Source organism: Lissotriton vulgaris, chromosome 7, assembly GCF_964263255.1.
Source record: "Lissotriton vulgaris chromosome 7, aLisVul1.2, whole genome shotgun sequence".
Classification (NCBI taxonomy): Eukaryota; Metazoa; Chordata; class Amphibia; order Caudata; family Salamandridae; genus Lissotriton; species Lissotriton vulgaris.
In genome coordinates this window covers 1,517,885,420-1,517,898,065 of record NC_141695.1, presented here as the reverse complement: position 1 = coordinate 1,517,898,065, position 12,646 = coordinate 1,517,885,420, and the positions used below count along the sequence as shown (strand labels likewise).

Genomic DNA, 12,646 nt, shown 5'->3' with positions numbered 1-12,646 from the left:
CAATACGCTATCTGTCTTACAGAGTGACAAGTCTGTGATTGAATCATTCAGACATGATTTTTTTTAAAGAATGCGCACCCATACATTGTGCGATACAGATGACTAGCCAACGGCACTGATCATTTTATTTTCAATAGACGTGTCCTTGAAAATTAAGGCAGGTACGCTAAAAAGTATTAATTGTGTCGATGAAACTTATACAACCTCTGCTGGGAATGTTGATACTGAGTCCATAAGCTTTGACAGTATGGGCGGAGGCTAGTTTTGTTGTTTAGGCTCAATAGAAGATCGAAAACTAGGTCACAGTCATTTAATTTGGTTTAGGATTCACATCCACCTAGAAGGACTGATTCATAGCTTTATGCTGCAAATAAAGGCTAACTAATATGGGCAGATCTTTTTGCCCATATAAATTACCTTCTCACCTGTTACACATTTTATTGAATTTTCCCTTGTTTAACAATGCAAGGCACTATTATCTCAATTAATTATTTGTTATGGTGTAGTAAAGGGGAGTGCAGAAACAATTTTTGTAAATATGTTTTTTTCTGTAGGCTGGCTCGATTTTTACTGTCAGTTAAGGTTGGCAACGTTTAAAATGATCTTAAAACAGTAATAGATTTGTTTGATATTTTTGTTATTGTATAATTATATAATAAACTTTATCATGATAATGTTTTAGTATTACTTATCTAATGTACTGTTTATAGAGCATAACCTTAGTACACTACATGTTGACTTGATTTGACATGGTAAGAACAGAGAATGGCCATTCCTTCTAGCGGCAGGAATTTGCAACTTTCCTCACCAGTGGCTGTAGCTTCACGCTACCACAACTGCTGAAAGCTTCATGTCCACGGTGAGTGAAGCATCAAAAAGATCTGTTTCCAACAAATATTATCGCTTACTGCAAGTACTCTACCAATCTTGAGGGATCACAGGAGCAATCCTTATGATTCCACAAGGAACAGTGGCGTGGCTAGGCCTTTTGCCTTGGAAAGGAAGAGTATGAGGATACCAGTGTCGATGTACTCCACAGAGGCCTTTCACACCCTTTGATATTCCAGGAAAAAATGGGCAATCAATCAACTAACAGAAGGAATTGTATCAAAGCCTTAATTTTGACTAAGGGTGGCCTTGTGTCTTCAGCACATCTGAAGAGGAGAGTCAGCGATCTAGAAGGAGGTTTATCTCCGCTTTTTTGGCTTTAAAAGCCAAGAAAGCGGAGATAAAATTATCTCCCTATTACTTAGCTGTCTCTAACACCAGTTAGCGACAGCTAGTAGGAGATAGCGACTATCTTGGGCCCCGCTTTGCATGTCAGTGATATTTATCACTAATGACATGCAAAGTGGGCGTGTCAAGATGTTAGAGACGGGAAACAGTCGCTAACATCGCTATCTCCTATTACCAACTTTTGGAGATATTCGTGCTAAGAGCAAATATCTCCAAAAGCTAACACCTGCCCCTGAGCAGTTCTTAGCCATGTTATCCAATGGTAGGTGGATAACATGGCTAAGAGCATTTGCTCGGTAATGCATGTATATCGCTGACTTTTCAGCGATATTCATGCATTTTGGCCGATTTTTATCGCTTAGGAGATATACCTTGATAATAGCAAGGTTCCTAAGCGATAAAAATCGCCGCAGCTCGGTGATAAAAATATCGCCGCAAACCAACATAGCGATAATTATCGCTAGTTGTTGGTAATATGCCCCTAGTTTTATCGTTTGCAAGATCCAGCCAACAGAAAGAGGGTCCATGAAAAAGTGGAGGAGCAAAATGCCCTGAAGTTCAGTTTTCCAAGTGAAAGCAGAGACTTGCTCTGCTGACAGTAGGTGCACTGTAAATAGCTAATAGCTATACAGTTCCTTCATATGTTATTTTTCTGTCTTCACTTGTGTCCACTCACCCCTCCAATATTTTACAATGCACACTAGCTGAAAGAACAATAATCTGCCCTTGGAAAGACAGAAGCAATTGATTTCTGGAGTACATTATCAAACCATTGTTTTCAAAATAGTTTGAGATGCAGTTAATTATTCCTGTATCGCTAAAATATAGATACCAATGCAAATTCATTATTCATATTTCTATAAATATAGTGGTATCAATCAATCAACATGTATAAATCACAACTCTGTCACCCCTAGTGATATGTCTCCGTCAAAGATCCAGGTCTTGAATCTCTTTCTGAAGTATGCCAGTGAGTGGTCCATACGGGTCTAGATGGGGGAGGTTGTTCCAGGTCTTCGCTGCGATGTAGGGTAAGGAGTGGCAGCTGCTGAGGGTGTGGCAGATGCAGGGTGTGTGTGCAAAGGTGAGTGAAGTGGAGCATAGGTGTCTGGCTGGTTGTGGCAGTTCAGTTGATGGTTGAGGTAGGCAGGTCGTCCTAGGTCGTGGAGGGCTTTGCAGGCATGCATGAGGATCTTGAACTGGCATCTTTTCTGGGTGGGGAGCCAGTGGAGGTCTATCAAGTGGGGGGCGATGAAGGTTCATTTGGGGAGGTCCAGAATGAGCCTGGCTGCGGCGTTCGGTATGGTCTGGAGTATTCCTAGGAGCTGATGGAGATGCCGCCATAGAGGGTGTTGTTGTAATTAAGGTGGCTGGTGACAAGGGTCTGAGTGATGACCCTTCTGATTTCAGTTGGGATCGATCTGAACATTCTGTGGAGCATGCAAAGTGTGTGGAAGTAGAAGGAGGCGGCTCCGTTAACTTGTCATTTCATGGTCAGTTGGCTGTCGAGGATGATGGCGTGCTTACGTGCATGGTCGGTCGGTGTGGGTCTGAGTTCCGCATGCCACCAGCTGTGGTCCCATGCAGATTTGTTCTTCCCGAAGATCAGTACTTCAGTTTTGTCGGAGTTGTGTTGGGGGCACTTGTCTCTCATCCATTTGGCTACGTTGGTCATGGCATTGCAGAAGTTGGCTTTGGCGTTGGTGGGGTCCTCGGTCAGCAAGAGGATCAGTTGAGTGTCATCTGCATAGGAGATTATGTTGAGTCCATGGGATATGATGAAATCTGCGAGGGGGTCATGTAGATGTTGAACAGGGTCAGGCTGAGGAATGGTCCTTGTGGTACGCCGCATATGATGTCTTTGGGTGTGGAGGTGAAAGGAGGCAGTCGGATGCCCTGTCGGCCTCCTGTGAGGAAGTATGTGATCTACTTGAGAGAGACTTGGAGTATGCCTATGTTGTGGAGTCTGTTGATGAGGGTCTTGTGGGAGACTGTGTTGAATGCCGTGGAGAAGTCAAGGAGGAACGGGGCCACAGTTTCTCCACGGTCGAGGAGTGTTCTGATGTAGCCTGCGGCAGCAATCCGCAGGGTCTCAGTGCTGTGGTTAGCATGAAATCCTGATTGAGAGGTGTCCAGTAGGTTGTTTTGTCCAGGAATCTGGTGAGATGCTGGTTGATGGATTTCCTTAGAATTTTGGCCAGGGAGGGAAGCCAGGAGATTGGATGATAATCTTTGAGACTGTTGAAGTCAGTGGATGCTTTCTTTAGGAGGGTTCTGACATCTGCGTATTTCCATCTGTGCGGGAAGGATGCTGTGGAGATGGGGGTGTTGAGGTTGCTGGTGATTGTGTTAGTTGCAAGGTTGTTGAGGTGGTGGGGGCAGGGTCCAGTGTCCGCCCTGGAGTAGATGTAAGACATGATGGCTGAAGTGGTCAGGGTGGTGAGTGATTACCAGGTGGTAATGATTAACCCTGGGTAAAGTGCTACGCTACGCTCGCGTAGTTTGCAAAGTTTCCGCTACTTCACACTACGCGTAGCACAGTGCAAACATGCATAGTGTAGCGTAGTGCAGTGGTCATTTTTTGCTTGCTCACGGTCCTCAACGTCAAGTTGTCGACCGTGAGCAAGCAAAATGACATCCCGGCGAGACTTTTTCCTCGTTCGCCATCAGCAACATCAAGTTGCCGATCACGAGCGTGGAAAATAAACCTCCCGCTGAGATTCTCAGCGCGGGGAGGTCAGGTTTCTCATTGCGAGTGGTTGCGTATGCTCACGACCGCTCGCGATGAGAAACTACCAGTCCGGGTTGAGAAATCTGCAGCTCGAGTAAAAATCTACTCGAGCAGCAGAAAACTACAGCTCACACTGTGCAAGATCCCGTTTTCAATGATTGCACAATGCTGGATGATTGTCCGCACTGTGTAATCATTGAAAACGGCATCTTGCACAGCGCGAACAGGCTACTACGCATTTCGCATAGTGCTACGCATAGCTCAAATAGTGCGAAGTGCACTTTGCAATGCTTCGCGTAGTGCTACTTCTCGAACTACGCCCAGGGTTAGTGATGATTTGGCTGGTGATTGCTGGTTGGTCGAGCTTTTTGGGGTTGATGATGATGGGTTGAGTGTTGAAGATGTTGGTGATCTTGTTGTGGAAGTAGCCTGAGAGGGTGTTGCTGAGTTCTTGGGAGGTGTGGAATGGGTTCTCAACGGCTATCAGGTTGAAGAATTCTTTGACTATTTTGAAGAGTTTGTTTGGTTGGCAGCAGAGTCAATGTGGGTGGTGATGGCTGCTTTCTTGGCTTATTTGATGTGCCGGTGATGGTTTCTGAGGGCTGTTTTGTCAGGGGCTCTGTCTACAGGGTTCTAGGTAGCGCGCCATCCTTTCTTCAGTTGGTGGTAGTTGCGCTTGGGGGTCCTGATTTCTGGAATGTACCAGCTGACATGTTTGGTGATTGTGTTTGTTTTTGTGGGTTTCAACTCTGTTGGTGCAGTTGGTGATCCAGGAGTGAAGTTCTGGATGGCTTGGTCGAGGTCTGTTGAGGCCTCAGGTTGGGACGCTGTGAGGGTCTGTGAACACTGAGTTTGAGGACCTTGCTCCAGCTACGATGGGAGGAGATTTGCTTCCTGGTGATGCACTGTGCACTGTCTACATGGTTCTAGGTGGCGCGCCATCCTTTCTTCAGTTGGTGGTAGTTGCGCTTGGGGGTCCTGATTTCTGGAATGTACCAACTGACATGTTTGGGGATTGTGTTTGTTTTTGTGGGTTTCAACTCTGTTGGTGCAGTTGGTGATCCAGGAGTGAAGTTCTGGATGGCTTGGTCGAGGTCTGTTGAGGCCTCAGGTTGGGACGTGGTGAGGGTCTGTGAACACTGAGTTTGAGGACCTTGCTCCAGCTACGATGGGAGGAGATTTGCTTCCTGGTGATGGTGTGCTGGGCGTCGGTGATGGTGAAGTGTATACTGGTGTGTTCAGGCCAGGTGAGTTTTGTGGTGTGGCTATATATGATTCTGTGGCTGAAGGTGAAGATGGGGTCGAGTGTGTGTCCGGCTTTGTGCGTTGGTTCGGTGACCAGTTGGGTGAGGCCGATATTGTTCAGATTCTCCAGAAGGGCGATAGAGTAAGCGTTATTGGGGTCATTGATGTGGAAGTTGAGGTTGCCAATTCGGAGTTAGTAGTGTGAGTCGCTTGCTAGGGGGTGATGAGGTTGAGGATGGCATCGCAGAATGTTGCTCTGGATCCAGGGTGTCTGTTAGCGAGGGTTCCTCTTATCGTGGTCTTCTCATCAGTTTGTAGGTGTTCCATGAGTGGTGAGGAGTACATAAATGATTGGGATGTTTTAATAGAATGTTGCCTATTAACTAGAATAATTTTGATCACAAGTGGATCACTGAGTTGAAAGTTTGATTTATTATAAATGTCTCTGATTTATTTTGTGGCTCATGGTTTAGGTGCCAATCTTCCGTATTTCTTGATTAGTTTTAATTGTCTATTAGATTAAGCACAAACAAATGGCTTTCAAATTCAATTTGAAAACTATGCATTAGTGTTTTTATTGTTGACATTGAATAGTTCTTTTATGTGAGAGTCTGTATTTTATTCTGAATTGACACTCATGTCTAAAATAGATTCACAAACAGAATCCTAGCTCCTTATTATAAATGGGACAGTGCTTCGCAAATCCTACTGCATGGCATATTTTGCACTTAACCGATTTGCACATTTGTTGCAATGCAAAAATATTCTCAGGTCACAAACCAGTAAATTTATTTTGCACAGTTTGTTACTGCCCTACGAGCTGAGAAGTAAATATTGGGCAGACATCGTCACATTTTGAAGCATTTTTGGTCTATGGTTTTCTCCAAAAGAAACTGACACCAAACGCTAAACACACATTGCATGTACACTTTGATTGGTTAAAGAGAATCAAAACGGTACTCACAATTGAGCATGAACATTAACGATGTTCGCACCTTTGGTCCGAAATTTTCCACATTGTTGTCCCTGCATGTCTATTTCAATGAAACTTGAAATATGAACACTTGCCAAAAGTTCTACCTTTGTTACGGAGCTGCAAAAAAATACAAAATAAATCAGGAAATAGTTTTAGAACAAACTACACAAAACTAAACTTTACGATATTGTCAGTTTGCAAAGTGAAGCAAACCTTCATTTGGATCAGACAATGTGCCCTTTTAAATGCAGCATCATTTTTATTAATGATTAGAAAGTTTAGCTGTTACATCACTAATACATGGTATCTCTCATAACTTAATCATATGCTTTAATGCTCTGCTTTTTATTGGATTGTGCACTGGTTACTGTACAGCACCATGGGCTGTACACCATTTCTCCGTATTTTACGGAAAATCCTTCCCCTACTCCCAGAGGACACCCGTCCTCTTATAGTGAGGAGCATAATATTGAGTAGATTGGACTACTGCAACTCCCTGTACTTGGGAGCCCCACAATATATTGTACAAGGGTTGCAGAGAGCTCAATCTATGGCAGCAAAACTGGCCCTAAATAGACAACGCAGATCCTCTACGACGCTGGCCCTAAGAGATCTTCATTGGTTGCCCATTAGGGAGAGAATCCTCTTTAAATCCCTTTGCATTGTATATAAGGCAGTACATGGTCAGGGCCCAGTTTCTCTACAAGAAACATTTACTTGGTTTAATCCAAGTAGACAGCTCCGTTCCTCTAATTCCACCTTGATAACTACCACCAGATTTAAGAGGTCTCGGAAAGGTGGTAGAGCCTTTGGAGTGATGGCCTCCCATATATGAAATGAACTGCCCCAAATGCTTAGACAAGCTAGCTCGTTGATTGGCTTTAGGAAGAGCCTGAAAACCTGGCTCTTCCCAAGAAATGGGTTTTAAACATATATTCTAAACAGCTGATTCTGATTTTTTTCTTTTCTTTGAGCTTCTCTCTGATCCAAGCGCCAGGATACCCCTAGGGTGACAGTTTTGCACTATATAAGTTTCTAATACAATACAATACAATACAATGGGCTGCTTCCATGGTTGTTAGGTCTGTATGCACACAGTTTTAACTTTTTGGAAGGCCACATGTTCGGAAAAGTACAGAGATTGGGGTTTAGGTTACACGCTCTTCTTTTTGTCATTGTCTTTCATTTATTTTTCATGGTTTATTGTAGCTTGGATGGGCCGGTCATCATATCCATGATATCTTATGAATGGCTACAATTTTCCCGTTTGTGTTCCCATTAGGTTTAGCTGATGGAGCATCAAGTAGTTATTTTGTTATTTTTGCTACAAGACTTGTTTGTTGCAATCGGCAGCAAGTGTGTGTTCTTTGATTAGTTTGAGGTCAAAACAATATTTTATATTTTTTATTTATGGCTTTTGGTTTAGGCAGTGCATTCTTTAGTAAAGCCTTAGCATGTCATATAAACACAGTAGTATTCATCATTCTTTGTGCATTCATTTGTTTTACTTTGCTTTCATGATAACTTGTTGGATTTACATCTTTTTCTGTGACAAAAGACATGCACAATCATAGTCTTTCTTACAGAAGCATAAAACTCTTGTTCTTTATCAGAAGTGTATGACTCAGGAACATCTGTTGTGTTTATCTTTGAAGGTCACTGCTTGCAATGCAAACTGCATCTTTTGACTCCTCTTTAGAGCACTCACCTTTGAAGGTGCAGCTTAACTCTTTGACTGCACCCTGTTCAGCAAAGGTTCCTGTAGGAAATGACCATCTTTTGAATTGTGTACCCCCAGAGTTTTGCCCATCTGTTTTTACTGGCTATGGAATTCTGCACCCTTTACTCCTGCTAGACAGTAGTAAAGTGCCTGTGTGCCCACTTTTAACATGGTTGAATTATCATAATACTAACTGACATATTAAAATTGCCTATAAGTTCCTAGCGCATGGTCCAAACTGTACCCAGTGCCCGAGAATTTAAACGCCACTAGTGGGCTGCAGCACCTACTATGCCACTACAATGCAAACATAGATTCAGGCCTGTCACTGTAGTGTGACTAGAGCAGTCTAAAAAGTGCAATTTGACCTACCAAAATAAACCCTGTTGACAGGTCTAAACCTTCCTTTAAAACATTATTAGGTCACTCCTAAGTAGTGCTGAATTTGTAAAAAAAAATAAGTGCCAGGAAGCCACTGCAGCTTGCACCACCGGTTGCCACTGCCAGCACTGCTAAAGAATGTACCTAGATTCTAGTTCTGAAAAAAAAGAATGTACCTAGAGAACTACCAGCCATTACACCGCTACAAGTGTTACATTTAAGACTGTTCAAGTCCTTCAAAGCTGTAAGAATGGATTGTGTGGCAGGTATTGGTTGTTTTTAATATATATTGAACTAATAAACAACTGTTGTTCTGCTCAAGTTAAAATTACACAAACAGCTCCACCATGCGGCAGCTGTCATAAGTGCCGGTGCTGAGCACCTGAAACCACCGGCTCAAATTAAGCACTGCTCCTAAGTAGCCCCCAAGGCAGGGTGTATGGTATTGAAAAGTTAGCTATGTAGCAATTTAATGCTTACAGTGACTAGCCCTCAAAACTATTTTCACTGTAGGATGGCTGCTGTCCTATAGAAAAACACCTGAAGCAATATTTTTTTATTGATTTATTTGGGATTTTTATATAGCACAAACTAGACCCAAAGGTATCAGAGTGCTTTACAGAGTAAGCAAAACAACAATAACATTAGGTACATCAAGAATAGACAACAAGCATTGGCATAGCCAATAGGTCTCGCCTGTGGGACCTTAGAAGTGTTTAGTTATGCAGCACAATGTCCCTGGTGCAACCACATCAAGTGTTGCATGGCTAAACACTTATAAGGTCCCAAAGGCAAGACCTATTTGCTATGCTAATGCTGGTTGTGGTAGGCATGGGACATTAAGCGATTTGCACTGAGACTCGAACCTTGGTTTTCCAGCTCCAAAGTCGGCAGTCTAGCTGTGAGACCACTTAGTCGAGTAATATCACCAGCATTGCTCAGAATAACAGTGAATACTGTTCGAAAGGGTTAAAAAGAGATCATGCAATCCAGAGATAGAGAGACCGCCGAGGAGGACAAGGACATCAAGGAGAAAGAGTCGGAAGAGACTCCAAGAGTAAAATCGCTCTCTCTGAAGCAGTGGTGTAGAAGGATGCCATTAGCCCTGGTGCATGCAAGCCTCCCTTTGCTGATGTGGCAGTAAAATGCAACATTTATCAAGGTTCAGTGGTTCGCTGTGTCTCTGCACCTGCTGCACCAATTGAAGCTGCGCCCCTGCTCCGGCAACCGGGGATGGACGGATGGAAGGAGCAAAATATACTGGAAGCGGGAAAGGAAGGTCGTAGTCAGATCAATACTTGTTTGTATTATTATTTGTTTCGGGGGGCGTGTGGCATCTGCTCTAATAATGTTAAGAGCCATTGCAAAGGCTATCGGGGAGGCAAACCTTTCCACCAATTTGAATTGCTGATCCGAGGCCTGTGGTGACTGATAGAGAGGGGTGAGGGTGAGATGGGGAGGGGAGAGTTTGGCTAAAGGGAAAGAAAATTAGTTATGGGGAGAGGGAGAAGGAACAGTGGCTGGGCTGACATAGGCAGACGGGACAGAAAAGGACAAGCAGAGAGGCTAGAAAGATGGTTAGATGGGGGGATCGAGGAGTAGAAATCGGGAAAGAGGAGCTCTGAAACAACGGGAAGAACAGAAAAAATCCTCAAGAGAGCGTGGGTAAAAGAAGCAGGGACGAAAGAAAGGACAAGAATGTGAACAAAGAAAGCACAATGGGTGGAAGCAGGGGTCTGAAAAATCGCCGCTTTTATTCATGAAGGTTTGTGAAATTCCATGACAGTTTAGAGTAAAATGCTGTTTGCTGGTAAATTCTTTGGCTTTATTTTTGCAAATGCACACCTCACACTTAGGAAAACACCTCTCTCAGTAACATACTTTCAGTGCGATTCCCTCCCCTGCTGGTATCTCAGGAGATTTTTAATTTTTTTAAACAAGTTGATCGCTCGCTCAAAAAAAGTTACAAAAAATAGCAGAAAGTGACCTTTCACGTAACGCAAAAGTCGAAAATTTCTGGAATTTCACCAACATATAGCAAATTTCGCCAAGGCTGTGTAAAAATAATAAAGGAAGAGTGGGTAAAGGTAATAAATAGACTGAAGAAGAGGGCAGTAGTTACACAAGCAATGAAGGCGGAGGAATCGCCATCGTCCACAAATCCAGCCTCCACCTGAGCACACTCCCTGACGAGTCCACAGAACTGATGGAACACCTTCACTTCAAGATACTGGCCAGCCCCACTGCCGCCCTCCGAGGAACCCTCATCTACTGACCCCCTGGACCCCGCGGACCCTTCGCCAACTCCATCACGGACATTATCTCCCCGCAGGCCATCGCATCCACCAACTACACCCTGCTGGGAGACCTCAACTTCCACCTCGACAATCAACTGGACCCCAACACCACATGCCTCCTGGACAACCTCCACAACATTGGACTCTGCCAGATCGTGACCGAGCCCACGCACTCAGCAGGACACACCCTCGACCCCCTCTTCACTACAGGAAACTCCATCACCTTCAGCCATACCACCGAACTCCCATGGTCCGACCATCGTTGCGTCCACTTCACCTTCAGAACACCCACCATCCACAGACACCAGCACGTGCTTCCACAAAGAAACTGGACCAAAATCACTGACGACCAGCTCATTTCCTCACTCAACAACTCCTCCCCAACCATCGTGGAAAAGGACGACCCCAACAACGCAGCCCGAACCCTGAATAGATGGATCTCGGACAGCACCAACACCATAGCCCCCCTCAAGAAAAACAACAATACCCATGCCAAGAAAGCCAGATGGTTTACCACTGAACTTCGAGAGTCCAGGCGCACATGCTGCTGTCTCGAAAAGGCCTGGAGAAACACCAAATCAACAGAAGCCCACAACAACTTCAGAGCCGCCACCAACGCTCACCATCAACTCATCAGAGAAAAGAGGAAAAAAGCGATTGAAGACAGAATCTCCACCCACGCACACAACAGCAAGGAACTCTTCAGCATCATCAAGGAGTTCGCCCAACCCACCAGCGAGTCTACCGACCTCCCTCCCTCACAAGACCTCTGCAACAAACTCAGCACCTTTTTCCACCACAAAATCAAGAGCATCTACGACAACTTCGACGAAGACAACCAACACACTGAACCCTCACCAACCACCCCTGATACCCGGAAACCAGCGATTGATGACTGGACAGCCCTCACCACCAAAGACACACTGAAGACAATGAAGTCATTCCACTCAGGGGCCCCCACGGACCCCTGCCCCCACCACATCTTCAACAGAGCCGCTGACACCATCGCACCCATGCTCTGCCACACCATCAACCGCTCCCTGGCGATCGCCTCGTTTCCCGACGACTGGAAACACGCCGAGGTCAACCCCCTCCTGAAGAAACCCTCAGCGGACCCCACCAACCTCAAAAACTACAGACCCATCTCCCTGCTCCCTTTCCCAGCGAAAGTCATCAAGAAAGCCATCAACAGCCAACTCGCCACATTCATTGAAGAACACAACATCCTCGACTCCTCCCAATCCGGCTTCAGAAAAAAACACAGTACAGAAACCGCCCTCCTCACCGCAACAGACGACCTCGGCACCCTACTGGACAAAGGAGAAACAGTAGCCCTCATCCTCCTAGACCTATCAGCGTCATTCAACAGTCTCCCACCGCACCCTAATACGCAGACTCTACGACGCAGGAATCCAGGACAAGGCCCTCGACTGGATCTGCTCCTTCCTCTCCGGCAGGACGCAACGGGTCAGACTCCCCCCTTTCCTCTCAGACCCCACACCTACCACCTGTGGAGTCCCCCAGGGCTCCTCCCTCAGCCCGACGCTCTTCAACGTCTACATGGCTCCACTTGCCCCCATCGTCAGAACCTATGGACTCAACATCGTGTCATACGCAGACGACACCCAGCTCATCCTCTCCCTATCCAACGAGCCCAACACCGCCAGACGCAACTTTCGAGAAGGCATTGAAGCCGTCGCCAAATGGATGAAAAACAGCTGCCTACAACTAAACACCAACAAAACAGAAATACTCATCATGGGCCCAAACCCCGACGCCTGGAGCGACACCTGGTGGCCCACCGCCCTCGGAAACCCGTGAACCCCCACAGACCACACACGCAACCTGGGAATCATCCTGGACTCCGAGCTCAAAATGGACCGCCAGATCAACTCTGTCTCATCTTCCTGCTTCCACACCCTCCGCCTCCTTCGTAAGACCTTCAAATGGATCCCCCTCGAACACCGAAAGACAGTCACTCACGCCCTGGTCACCAGCAGACTCGACTACGGCAACGCACTCTACGCCGGAATAAACAAAAACCTCATCGCAAGCTACAG

The 12,646-nt window shown here is 45.4% G+C and overlaps 1 protein-coding gene across 1 annotated transcript in view; it reads right to left on the bottom strand.

Annotated features, from left to right (window-relative positions):
• Window positions 1–12,646, bottom strand: part of LOC147705914 (uncharacterized) — a 582,839-nt gene that overhangs the window by 332,669 nt on the left and 237,524 nt on the right. The window contains exon 5 of the mRNA XM_086932385.1: window positions 6,177–6,305. Coding sequence (XP_086788511.1) covers window positions 6,177–6,305 — 129 coding nt within the window. The remainder of the gene's footprint in view (window positions 1–6,176; window positions 6,306–12,646) is intronic.